Source organism: Corvus moneduloides, chromosome 4 (assembly GCF_009650955.1).
Source record: "Corvus moneduloides isolate bCorMon1 chromosome 4, bCorMon1.pri, whole genome shotgun sequence".
Lineage (NCBI taxonomy): Eukaryota > Metazoa > Chordata > Aves > Passeriformes > Corvidae > Corvus > Corvus moneduloides.
Genome location: NC_045479.1, coordinates 27,586,170 through 27,599,216, shown reverse-complemented (window position 1 = coordinate 27,599,216; position 13,047 = coordinate 27,586,170). Strand labels below are relative to the sequence as shown.

Genomic DNA, 13,047 nt, shown 5'->3' with positions numbered 1-13,047 from the left:
AATGCATCTAGTACAGTGAATAAAGAGTATTGAAAACTCTCTGGAGCTACCTGTATTAATTAAAACTCCATCTTCCACCAAGTCAAGGAAATACCTTGAGTGTAAAAGTAGTTCTGATAATTTTTTAGTCAAAACTCTGTAAGGCATGTGTAAGATCCATGCAGTATTTTTTCTGTGGTACATATATCACATACAGTGAGGTGTGATATTAAAACTCTAACATACCTAGTTATATGCTAAACATTTCCTAATTTCTGATAAATAACCACACAAACCTATGCAGTTTAAAAACATTATATACCTCTCTTCTGTACACTTCTACAAAAACCTCAGTAACAAGCAAACCTCTTATCTCCTTGGTCTTCAAATGGTGAAAAATAGATGTATAGATCTTGCCTAAATCAAGAAATTCTACATCATTGCTATGACTGCATTTCGTGATGGGCGTTGTTTTTTTTTTTTTTGCCAGTATAGGAGAAGGTAGAATTTACCCCAGAACAGCAGAAACTTCTTAATTATATTATGGATTCATACAGTAAACAAAAAATACCACAGGAGGTGTCAAAAAAACTAGTAAGTATATTGACAAATTCATTCTTGAAAAACTGATAATAAAGCTGAGGATTACACAGCAAAAAATACTTGTAGTCAGCATAAGTAGGTACAGTAAAGTAGAGCAAACTATGGGTAAAAGCTTACAGTCAAAGTATGCTGAAACTGGGGCAGAATCTTTCCCATTCAGTCAACAGTTAGACCACATCTTTGTCTATCAAACTTAAATGTTAAGAAAAAGCTTTCAACTCTAGAATAAGACTTTTATGATCAAATCTAACCTTTGCTGATTGGAGCTTTGTTTTTCCATTGTCAGTATAGGCAGTGATTTGAGTTTGACTTGCTGTCAATCTTCCTTTCTATAAAGACACCAGCCTGGAAGCTTGAAAATAATTTCTAGAGGAAAAGATACTCTTATGTGTATCTAAGATACTCTTATGTCTACTTCTTATGTTGCCTTCCAAAATACTTTGGTTTGCCAAGATTGGAGACAAATTACAATATTTGGTGGAACTCTTGCCTGGTCCAGTCCAATAGTTCTTGTATTTTATGCTCTTAAACGTGAAATGTCAGTGAAAATTAACAGATTTTGTTTGGTTTAATTTTTAACAGTTAAACGAGGAATTCAGTGCTGAAGGAAATTTTCTGATTTTAACAGAAATGGCTACCAGTCATGTGCAGGTTCTTGTGGAATTCACTAAAAAACTACCAGGTATATCCAGCATGTTGGGGCAAATTTTGTTATTGCAAGGTTTACATGCCTTTCTGTTGCCTTTTGGCAATAGTTGTGTATATTTTGAAGACTATAAAACAATTCCTGCTCCTTCTACACATTGCTTAGATACTTTAGATACAAAGCACAAAGGTGCTTTGTTCTCAGAAGAATAGTAGGTTGAGCAATCCAAACTCTGCCACTCCAAGATGTGGCACCCTTTAGCTATGGACAAACAAAATGCTCAGAAAAGGGATTGTGTCTGTAGAGATATTTTATTTCTATATATTGCTGCAATGCCAAATAGTCTGCTTCTAAATTACCACTAACACTTTCTAGACTCTACTTCATGCCCTTTGCTGCCTTTCTAGAAATGCCTCTAGGTTATAACATCCACTGAATTGTGAGTCCCATGCAAGAACTTTCTCTAGTTGGTGGCACCAGTATTTATGGTCCTGGCACAATGTGTTATGGACAAATGCTGAAAATCTGAGTTTATTAGCATTTTTTCAACTCTCAAGTTGATGTTACCCAAGACTGAATACTGGGCATATGGTAGAGGTCCCCTTTAACTAAGGAAGGTGCATTGTAACACTGAAAGCAGCATGGCAGTGGGGAAGGCACGTAGAGAGCTCTGGTGGAAACATGACAGAAGATATTATGGAGCTAGACAAAATTCTCACTATTGGTTACGCTACACCACATTTTGCTTATCCTCTAAAAGTACCCTGAAAACTGAAACACACGTGTAATCCTCATAAACTTTGGGGAGGTTCAAATCAGTGTCATTTTCTGAAGTCCAGGTTTCAATTTCTGCAGCACTTGGCAACCCTACTGACACCAGCATCAAGGTTATGCAGATGTGTGGCACCTCACGTGCAGGAATTTCAGGACAGAAAGAAGTGGGAACTTCTACTGTCTGACTTATCTCTAATGTCTCCTCAGGCTTCCAAACCCTTGATCATGAAGACCAGATTGCTTTGCTGAAGGGCTCAGCAGTAGAAGCAATGTTCCTCCGTTCAGCTGAGATCTTCAGCAGGAAACTTCCTACGGGACATACTTTCCTTTTAGAAGAAAGAATTCGCAATAGTGGTAGGTATCTTGTTTAGTGAGGCGAAAACAAACCACACCATTGCAACTTCTGTGTCAGTATTCGGCCCTTGGAAAGCTAGAGTAAGATTGTTTAGTAGCATTGAGACAGATTTATCTGAATGTTGTTTTTATGTTAACTAGAACAAATCTAACTCAGCCTGAGTCTAAAGTTCATAAGGTAAAGGTTTCTTTACAAGTACTTTGCAAGTATTATCAATAACACTACATCAAATAAAACTAGTGCATGTCTCCAATGATAAGCATGAAAGAATGACGAAGAAGAAATAGTACCATTTCAAATTGTTCACACAAAGTATTGGTAATTATGCTTTCAAAGGCAATCCCTATAAGAAGCAAAGAAAAAAAGATTTTAGGATGTTACTGGAGATGACTGAAGGCAAGCACCTATTCTTAGGGATGTTTTGGTAAAATTGAATCACACTGCACAAGGTGCATAAAAGAATTACAAATACAGCATTTTCTCTGTATGTTTTCTGCTTCTTAAAGTCAATCAAAAGCTCAGTGACTCTGATAAATTCCACTGGTCCTAGACATAAATATTAATAATTATGAAAAGCCAAATGGGGCTAGATATTATTCCTTAAGAGCAGGAAAATTGTGTTTTGAATTATTATGCATTCTTTGTGCTCCACCAATGCAATACTGAATGTTTTGCATTTTTCTGTATTGATCAGCAAGCTTTATCCAACCCTCAGCTACCTATCGCTGAATATTCAAAGAAATCAACAATTCTGAATCAGAGAGTCAGTCTGTAGATTCTGGCTTCTGACTTTCCTTTTTAAGGATCAGAAAGAGAAGAGACAGAAGAACATGTAACCTCAATATTATTCATGGAAATGGACTTGAATTCAGTTCAGAAAGTTCTACTGATGTAAGCAAAATTAAGCCAATGCTTATATATTTAATGCACTGAAAAGGAGTCAGAAAACTTGAGAATAAGTCACTAGCTGAACGTATGTATTTATTTCGGCTTAGCACACTCGTTTCTAAGTTTATAATTAGTAGGTTTTTATATTTCTTTCATTTTGATTGATTATAAGAGGTTACTCTTTGATGAACTGGAAACAGGGACTTCCAGAGTGATATGAATAGCTTCTGGTCCAAGTTCTGCAGGCAGGGAAGTATGCCAAGAAGGCCAGATATATTTCCTGGAAACTGTAATGAGTTGTCATGGATCCAAATGTCTTCATTAAGAGATTTTTTTACTGGATTATAACCCCCATTTTTGATAAAAATAGGTTTTAGAGAAAGAAATCCATATGGCAACATGATTACTGAAACCTTCTCTAATCTGTACAGTGAATATCAAGCTTCTTTGTTCAGGGTATCAACTGTTCATTAAATAAACCCCAGAAGCAAGAAATACTTGAACCCAGAACATAGCATAAGCCATTATGTCATACCAGTAATTTTTCCTTAGTCATAATTTTAAAATATTCTATTAATTCTTTGCAACTACTGAATCCAGATGAGATGCAATTTTTTTTTTTTTAGTTTGTACTAGATTCATGACAACACAACTGGCTGGAATATTACATTTTATCCTGCCTTAGTATTATTTACCTGTCATGTCACAGATTTTAAAAAGAAACATTTAGTGTAGAACAAATTTTCAAGACAAGTAACAATTTCAAATGTATTGTTTATGCCAAAGGAAGACTTTTTCTGCGGAGAAAAAAACCAAGGTAAATTAAAAGCAAATTCTTAGACCAAAAAACAGGGCTAAATAGTTCTAAAGAAATGAAACACAGTACCTTTTAAAATATGTGTGCGTGTATAAACACAAACGTGTATCTTCTTGCTCTTGGAAGAGGCTTTCTAAACCATCTTCCCTCAAGCCAGGATCAAGTTGAAGACATAAGAGGAAACACTGATATTAGAACTTCTCCCTCCCTGTATTACAGGAAGATAATGTATTATCCAGCTTACTGCTGCTGACTGCATTCTTTCCTTCTATTAAGAGCCAGAATACAGAAAAAATAACCTTTCCCTTATAGTTTATTTCTCTACTTCTGCAAATTCAAGCCTACTTTAAAACATTTTCCCCTGCTGCCTTTAAGGGGGCTGTGACAATAAATAACAAAAGCAGCTTGTAAATCTTTGCATTTGTAGTTTAATTACTGCTACTAGACCTATTTAATTTCTAGATAAATAAAACTTTGAAATAGTTTTAAAATATCTACTATGGAAATAGCTTATTTTTGTGGCTTAAATCCTCATTATTTTCATGTGTCCAAGTTTGAACAAAATGAAGGAAAGGCATATGAATTCTTTTGTTATCATTGTTTACACATACAGCTTTCAATGTTATTTCAGTAATATGTAATATAAATTAGAGTAAAATAAAAATATTACAAATATTTAATATTAAAAATATCAAATATTATGCAGTTCACACCCCTGCATGTCATAGGACTCAACACCAGGGCTCTAGGTTTCATAATAGCCTGTACCCAATGTGACCTTAGAGTAGAAATGTAAGCAGTCTTCTCCAGTGTTAACCAGTAACAACAAACACTACTGCCCATTATGTTATAGACTGGTCCAAGAGATAGGACTGGCCAGAAGAGATTATATCCCTCTTTTTACATACACCTCACTGGAAAACAAACAAAAATCTAAAAAAACAACACACAAACAAAAAAGGCTAAATGCAGCAAACTGAAACCTACAAAGACAATAGAGCATCAGAAGAAGTTCAGTGATGGCTGAGTGGGAGTTTAAAAATCAAGTTTATAGGTAATAAATGAAAAAACAGCATCAGGATTATTTATGGCTCCTAGGGAGGTCCTAAACCTTTTCATGCCAGCAGCCATTAATTGTTGCTGTTAGTCAGAATTTCTGTCCGTATATTTTTAGGTACAGACTAATGCTTGAATATCACATACGTTCTATTGTCAAGCTTTGATGCCTGTATCCATAAAATCAGGGAGGGTGGTGGTGATCCTGCCTAAAAGTCACAAGCTGTCCAGACTTCTGTCACCTGCCACCATGTCCACGTTGAAGCTGCTCTCATCTATTAATATTTATGTCTTCTCCAGTCCGATTGTATGGAATGTTGGGGTTTTTTTTCTGATAAGGAAGTCAGAGATCTGGTGGTGATGACCTTTGAGCGTTATCAGCATTCATTTTCATTCTCATGCTGATGAGGTGTATTTTTATTTCTCAGCTTGTGCCTATTGCTCAAGTCCTGCTGCACCTCAGAGACTGCCTTTATTTGTGCCCTGATGGTCTTTCTCCATAACCCCTTATGAAAATTCGTGCATCAGCTGCTTGTGTGACTGAAATCCTCTCCTACGCACTCTAATATTGAGACTTAATGAGAAATACAGACATTTTATTTAATGTTACTGAGATTTGGTGCCATTTACTCATCTTATTTGATGCTTCACTGTGCATATACCACATTGTGATTGACTCACTTGGTGAAAGGCTGACATTCCAGTAATTTAATGCTTAGTGTTTTTCTGTTATTTTGAAAGCAAATTCTCCCCATTATTGAGCAGTACAGTATTTTTAAAAAAACAGAGCTGAGATACAGAAATTTTTCTCTGTGAGCATTTGTAGTTTGTTTTGCTAAAGATACCAGGTTTCAGTGGTCATGAAAAGACAGAGATTTTTATTTCATCATTTTACTCTACAGAGCAATTCTAGGAATTTGAGTATTGGGAAATAAAATACTACCTGGTATTGACAGAAAGGGAATATCTGGACCCAAATTTTAAGTTGGCAGCAGGACATGTGACATTGTGAAATACACTGTTGTCTTCCTGGATGGGTTACAGGTGCTGAAGTACACTCAGATCCAAAGTAAAGAAAAAAAAAATAGCTGCACTTTCAAAGCATTGGCAAGAGACCACCTTTTGCCATTGAATGTGGGATACAAAGTTCACATTGATTTGGATAAGAGGCTCCTGCAACCAAAAGCAAAGTTTGTTATTGGAACACGGATAATTTCCATTGCCCTTGTCTTCTATCATTTAGTTATTAGTACTGAGGAAGGGTGCTGCTTCAGGACCCCACTGTGCCGGGGTTTGTGTAGAGAAATGAAATGATCTTCACTGACGTGTCCAAAGTGTCTAACTCTCCCAACAGTCGTGTGCATCCTCGTGGAAGGAGACACATCATCCTGTAGCTCAAGGCAAAACTGGCACACTGCCCAAAACATTTAGAAATTTGGACCACTTTAAAATACAAAATATAGGAAAGAGCTTTTCTGTTCACACACCTTTCCTGCACAATCTACCACACCGACTCTTCCAGTGCTAGGTTCCTGAGTAATAAATACAGTTGCTAAAATTATTTAAATCATATATACAGAATAGATCTATACCATGAAAGCAAGAACAGATGTCAGGGACCTGACCTCTTTTCTTCTGCATAAGTGTGCTTCTTCAGGCCAAAAACTTTTTTAGACTCTGCCTATGAAGACTAGCTCAAGCAGTGCAGATGCTGCTAACTGTGTGCCAGACCACATTTCTCTCCTGACTGCAGGCACTCAGGCCACTGCCAAAGGAGGGTATGAGGCAAGGTCATTTGCACCCTCCTTGCAGGCTTGGTTTGTTTGGGTTTTTTTAAGCTAAGGCTTCTTTGCTTGCAATTATGACTTAACAGAGGTCCTATGGATTGCTTTAAAGAAGTTTGCTACTTCGTTTTGAGTTCTGCTCCACACATGCTAACTTCTCATTTAAGTTGGCTATTTAACCCCTACAAGATAATGACAGACAGAAGAGCATGTGCCTATGCTCTGCTGTGTCTTCTCTCCTGGCTAGATTTTCCCCTATCTGGCACTCAGCATCAAGGGGGTGAATTTGATCAGTGTTTAAAGGATCACTGATGCATTTGAATAGCTCAGAAGGGAGAGCTAATAAGCAGCATGAAAAGCAATTCTGGTGGATGGAACAATGTGAAAGATAAAATGTAAGTTTGTGAGTAATTAGAATATTTTATTTGCATAAAGCAGCTACTAATATACCTTTGGTTTCATATTCACTAACACCTCAATCTTTATCAAGAAAAAACGATCTCTATCTATATTAATAACACAGTGTTAGTTACTGTTAATTAGCATTTACTCTCAAGCTTTCTTCTTGCAATAGATTAATTATTCAGTTTTACAAAACAGAAAAAAATAGAAGACAGAATGCTGTCTCAAAAAGCTGTCAATACTGACTTGATATAACAGTAAAAACACCTATTCCAGGATTATGTTAAACAGATAATTATTCACGGCCTGAAACTGCAAACTTTATGAAAGTATCAGTGATCTTACCTTCATAGAAAAATCATAGCAACAAAACTCTAAAAAAGGCAAGGTGTAGAGTAATGCTGTTTCTTGGGCTACAGATGGAGACGAAGTTGTGCAAGGAAGGGGTGTTGAATGAATAATGTTCATGGGTTTAAATCTGCTCTAGTCTGATGCTGCAAAGCTGCACTCAGTAAAGCTTTTATTTCCCACTGACTACCCTTGGGTTTACAGCCAGACATGCATGAACATAAAGAAATAATCAAACAACCTGCAGTATCTTCTGCAGCTGACGGAGTTGGGCTGGCAGTTAGGTAGGGATCCGTGTAACGTGGAAAGATGCCCAATGACATATGAAGGATGAGCATGTTCTTACTGCCACAATGCTGCATGAAACAAGGGTTTTGAAACCCTTTTGAAAAAAGTTAGGAAGGAGGTACTATTAGCAGTGACCAGGAAGCTCTGCCTGCCTGACAGCACTGTGCAGGGCTCTTGTCTGATCTAAATATAGAGGGTTAGGCGGAACTAACTTTTCTGTTCTCAATGAGGCCAGAAATATAATTTCATCTATTTGATTTTTTTTTTCACTTTTGGGTATAACTCGTACTAATGACATTGGGAAAATCACATAACTCATTTCTTCTCTAGCCTTTCCAGTTACAAGCACCAAATCACCTTTAATTCTTGTTCTGATAATCTGAATTGAAGTGACAACATCTTGTACAGTAGCTAGGAAAAAAAGTAAGAACTATAAACATCTGTTTCCTATGTTTCCTGCCTTTTTTTTCTTTCTGTTGGAGCTTATTAAATCCAAACCGAAGCGTTTACAATCACATTAGAAAACAGCCCCCTCTTGTGACAAAAAAGCAATTTGTGTCATGCGCATAAAGGAAGATGAAGTACTAACAGGGAAACTCCAGCATAGGCGGGATGACAGCAAAACTACTAACCAAGGAAAGAGTCCATTATCCTAGTTTCGTAATTGTTAATTTTTAATGGGTTTTTTTTTTCATTATTGCCTTGTGACATATATCAATTCAAAGATTTTGAAGTTCTGTTCTCCTTAGGAAAAGTGATAAAACACTTGAATTGCTGAAACATCCCTTTCTACTCCCTCCCATCTCTACGGTTTTATTTCTCTGTTTGCAGTACACTAATGCAGAGTTCTCAGCAGTAATTTCATTTGCTTCCACATCTATACTCATTTTTTCTTCACCCATTCATACTTCAGTTTCTTAAGGTTAGCTTATAAGCTTTCTGGGCAGGGATTGGTTTTACTATATGCTTAGGCATTGTTTGGACCAGTGAGGAACTGAATTAGTTTTCCCACATCCTGTTTGCCAGCAACACTTTCATCCTTCTTCTGCTATATTGACAACAGGATTTGAGGAGTTTGGGATCACCAAAAGCAATTATTTCATCCAGCTGAAAGCAAACCTGACCTTCAAAAAAAAAATCAAATTATGAATATGAGAAACAAATGATGGGAGTCTTAGTCACAGCCCACTTCCTACCATTTCTTGTTTCCTGTCAAGACTATTGTGCCCAGAGGCACAATACCTTGCACAGAGACTTATAAAAATATCAAGTTTGTCTTGGACTTTTCTCATGCTGTTGCTGAGGTACTCATATCCATGAAAGGAATTCATTTGCTCTTCTTTAGGGCCCAGCTTTTTATTATTTTTTGTTTCTAGTTTCATGCAAACTGTGCTGCATATATGTGCTACTTACACACTATAAGGAACCTTGGCATTTAAAACCACCCAAGGGAGAGACAGGTGGTTCCCAAAAAGTTAGCAATAACAAGTATTCAAAATTTTAAGTAGTTAAGGTTGATGACTAACAACATAAGCCTTGCAGCACATTAGATGCTATGACTATTGTTTGCTCTGTAAGAAGGTCCAGCTGTGTTACTAACTTCTACAGGACGAGCTGACCCGCATCATACATATCTGCTTAATTTACTTAGACTCAGTAGTATTGAACTCATCACAAAAACAGGATTTGTGGCTTGCAATCTGAAGTGAACATAGGTTGTTTATGTCGTGTGTTTAAACACATGACTCAGCCATAAAATAAACCACACCCTGCAAGACCATTCTTTCACTGCTGGGACACAAAACTATTCCACTGCTTGAAGTAAATTCACTGTCACAGCAAAATGTGACTATTTCATAGTTAAGTCAAGTGACTTCATGTTTCCTTTCTTTGAGTTCCACCTGCTGAGTTTCAGTTTGAATTTCCCCTACTGGAGGCACTCCAAACCTCCCTAGTCCTGGATTTCAGCTTTGTGTTGCACATAACACTCAAAACTGCATTATTTCATGTGGTTTCCAAGGCAATTATAAAGACTTCTAGAACAGCTCAAAATTAAGATTAAATCGACAAGACATCCTATGGCCCTCATCTGTGGGAACCAAGGAGGTTTCCATCCTTTCAGCCAAGGAAGGCCAAAAGACTCTTGCTGCAGAACCACTGGTTTGGATGTCTACACTGCTTCAGAGCTGCAAGCAGCTGCTGTCAATAGTCTAGTGTCTGCTCTGAGTGACTCACATAACATTTAAAAAAAGAATAATTTTGATGTCACAAGACTTACTTCTCTTTTACACCAAAGAGCAGGATGGAGTACATTTGTAATTTAAGGCTAACTAAGAACATTGTGACCTGATGACAAAGTCAGCAAGAAGAAGCCTCATTGGCATGCCTTAGTTTGGAAACCCCAAAGGCTTTCGCTGATGGTGAGAGAATCACATGATCCCATTCTTAAATAGGCCTGGATTTTAACTATTTTTGGCTCTGTATTTTATAATAATAAAATAATATTTTGATAATTATTTTATGCTTTAAGGTAATAGTTATTGCAAGCAAGTTGATCTTGGAGTACAGGTAATCCTAGACCTAACAAGAGTTTCAGGCTACATAAAAGGAGTAATTAAGCATCTTTATGGAGACAACTGAAGCAACCGCCCAAGGCAGTTAGCTGTAGAGTAGAGTTGGGCTAGAATTAAACCATACACCCTGAGAGGTTTCCGTATAACTAATGCAGAGACAGGGAACACAGGCACTGCTTCGCAAAGAGGATTATCAGCAGACAACGAGAAAACCACGTATGAGACTTGTCCTGAAGAGCCAGATGGACAAACCTGCAGAGTTAAATAAATTGTTTGAAAGAAAGACTTTGAAACTATGCAAAAAGAAATTTCCAGTGCTTGCCTGTGTCTAGTTTGCTCTGGAAAACAAGGATGTGCTTGCACTTCTGTAACTAATTGTCTTGCATCATGATTTCTGTAGTAGATTTCTCCCACAAAACAGTCAATACAAAATATGAAATAATTGCTGGGTAGCAATAAACCGACTGCTTCAATAATTAAGACATACTGTAACTATTTTTTCCTTCTCACAGGTATCTCAGATGAATTCATAACTCCCATGTTTAATTTTTATAAAAGCATTGGAGAGCTGAAGATGACACAGGAGGAATATGCACTGCTCACAGCCATAGTTATCCTGTCTCCAGGTAACTTCTCATCCAGAATTAAATATTAGTGATTTTGGAAAGAAAGCATGAGGAGCATGATGTGAGATTTGTAAAAACTTACATTCTACATGGAGTAAGAGAGCGTATGTGCTCATTCTGTCATATTTAAACCAGAAAACAAGCACACAAATACAAACTCCAAATGTCCTGCTACACCATTTGGTTTTGCATACAAGGAAAAAACTGCTTAAATAACCTGCTTTAAAGAATTACTGGTATCTCTTCACTGCTTAGCAAAACAGGCTTCCTCCTTCAGAAAACCCCAGATGTGGCTACATGCACATCACTACTGACCACCGTGGAATGCCACATTTTTTGGAGGGAAATTGGGAAACTCTATAGCTTAGAATAGAGTATGACAATGAAGGTCTTCAGCCTTTATTGGGAGGTTTCCAAATCAGGTTTCATGAAGGATGGGAACGTGAAGCATTTCCATCACTCTTTGAGTCAGTGTGTCTCAGGAGATTTTTTTACACCAAAAATCCCATTCTCCTCTTTCCCTCCCAATCCAAGTATCCAAACACATGCTTCCATATGAACAAAATAAAAAGATAAGTATTTTCTAACAAAGAAATTTAATATGAGGATGAAGATGTTTGATTTTGCCTTGGTGACCTGCTTGTACACTCTTCTCAACTGGCTAAATTCCCCAGGAGTACTACACCTCCAAGAACTTAGGGTGTTGCTCGGTTCTTGCAATGCACTGCAAGACATACTCTGGTGCAGAACCACATGGAAAGATGATGATAGAACTCCAGTGAAACATTGTAGAGTTAAAACACTTTGGTTTTTGAGAAGGTTAAATGTTTTCTCTAGCTAGAAGTGGGAAGCTTACATGAAAGCCCTAAAGCAAAAATACAGCATTAAACATTTTTATTTCATCTTATTTTCAGAATAAATATTCTTTGTGAACATCAGTGGTCAGTGAAAATATTTGAATATTTTTATATTAAGTTATCAGTGCAAATAATTGCAATGTATCAGAGAATATACTTGCTAATTACTTCTTTTCTTTAAAACCATAATCAGATCGACAATACATAAAGGACAGAGATTCTGTGGAAAGGCTTCAAGAACCACTACTGGATATTCTACAAAAAGTCTGCAAACTTCACCATCCAGATAACCCTCAACACTTTGCATGTCTTCTGGGTCGTCTCACAGAATTACGGACATTTAACCATCATCACGCAGAGATGTTGATGTCATGGAGAGTGAATGATCACAAATTCACACCTCTTCTCTGTGAGATCTGGGATGTGCAGTGATGGATACTTTTTTTTATTTTATTTTAGGAGAAATATCTTTTAAAAGGACCACATAGCATTTATTTTCATAGAAAAGTATCCCACGGTGCATTATATTTTCTTTACTGCATTTTTATAGAAACATGCCATGGATTCATAGAAGTCATTTTGTTCACTATGCACAGAATATTGTACAGCTATCAGATCCTAACACATGAGTATAACTTTTTCTGTATTTATACCCTCTGATCAGAAAGAGCCCTCCAGCTCTTCAGAGGAACCCAATTAATTCCGGCTGCAACTAAGCTGATTGCAGTTACAGTTCCTCTGTAAAGAAATGGGGGAAAGTAAGTTTCCATTAATAATTTTTCATTGCAGGGCTTTTTTGTTCTTTACATCTGTCAAAGAATATATTCCAGATAGTTACAGTAATAAACCAGCTGAAATGGTTAATACCACGGTCATTTGCTGTTCAACTCTGAAATGTGTTCATGTGAGGTATGCAAGGTGTTATTTCTTCACAAGATGAAGAATTATGTAATGGAGAATAGCCACACACACACAAAATCTCTTTTCATGATACATGTAACTTCAATTGCATTATTATTTCAAAGTAAAAATTACAGAGTATCTCTACTTT

At 36.8% G+C, this 13,047-nt stretch overlaps 1 protein-coding gene across 3 annotated transcripts in view; it reads left to right on the top strand.

Moving 5' to 3' along the window:
- The window catches only part of NR1H4 (nuclear receptor subfamily 1 group H member 4), a 37,383-nt gene extending 24,340 nt beyond the window's left edge, over positions 1-13,043 (top strand). For all 3 annotated transcript variants that reach the window (XM_032107356.1, XM_032107357.1, XM_032107358.1), the window contains 5 exons: positions 475-573; positions 1,165-1,264; positions 2,210-2,356; positions 11,026-11,139; positions 12,190-13,043. In XM_032107356.1, coding sequence (XP_031963247.1) covers positions 475-573; positions 1,165-1,264; positions 2,210-2,356; positions 11,026-11,139; positions 12,190-12,428 — 699 coding nt within the window. In that variant the 3' untranslated portion in view covers positions 12,429-13,043. The remainder of the gene's footprint in view (positions 1-474; positions 574-1,164; positions 1,265-2,209; positions 2,357-11,025; positions 11,140-12,189) is intronic.
- Positions 13,044-13,047: the final 4 nt, after the last annotated feature.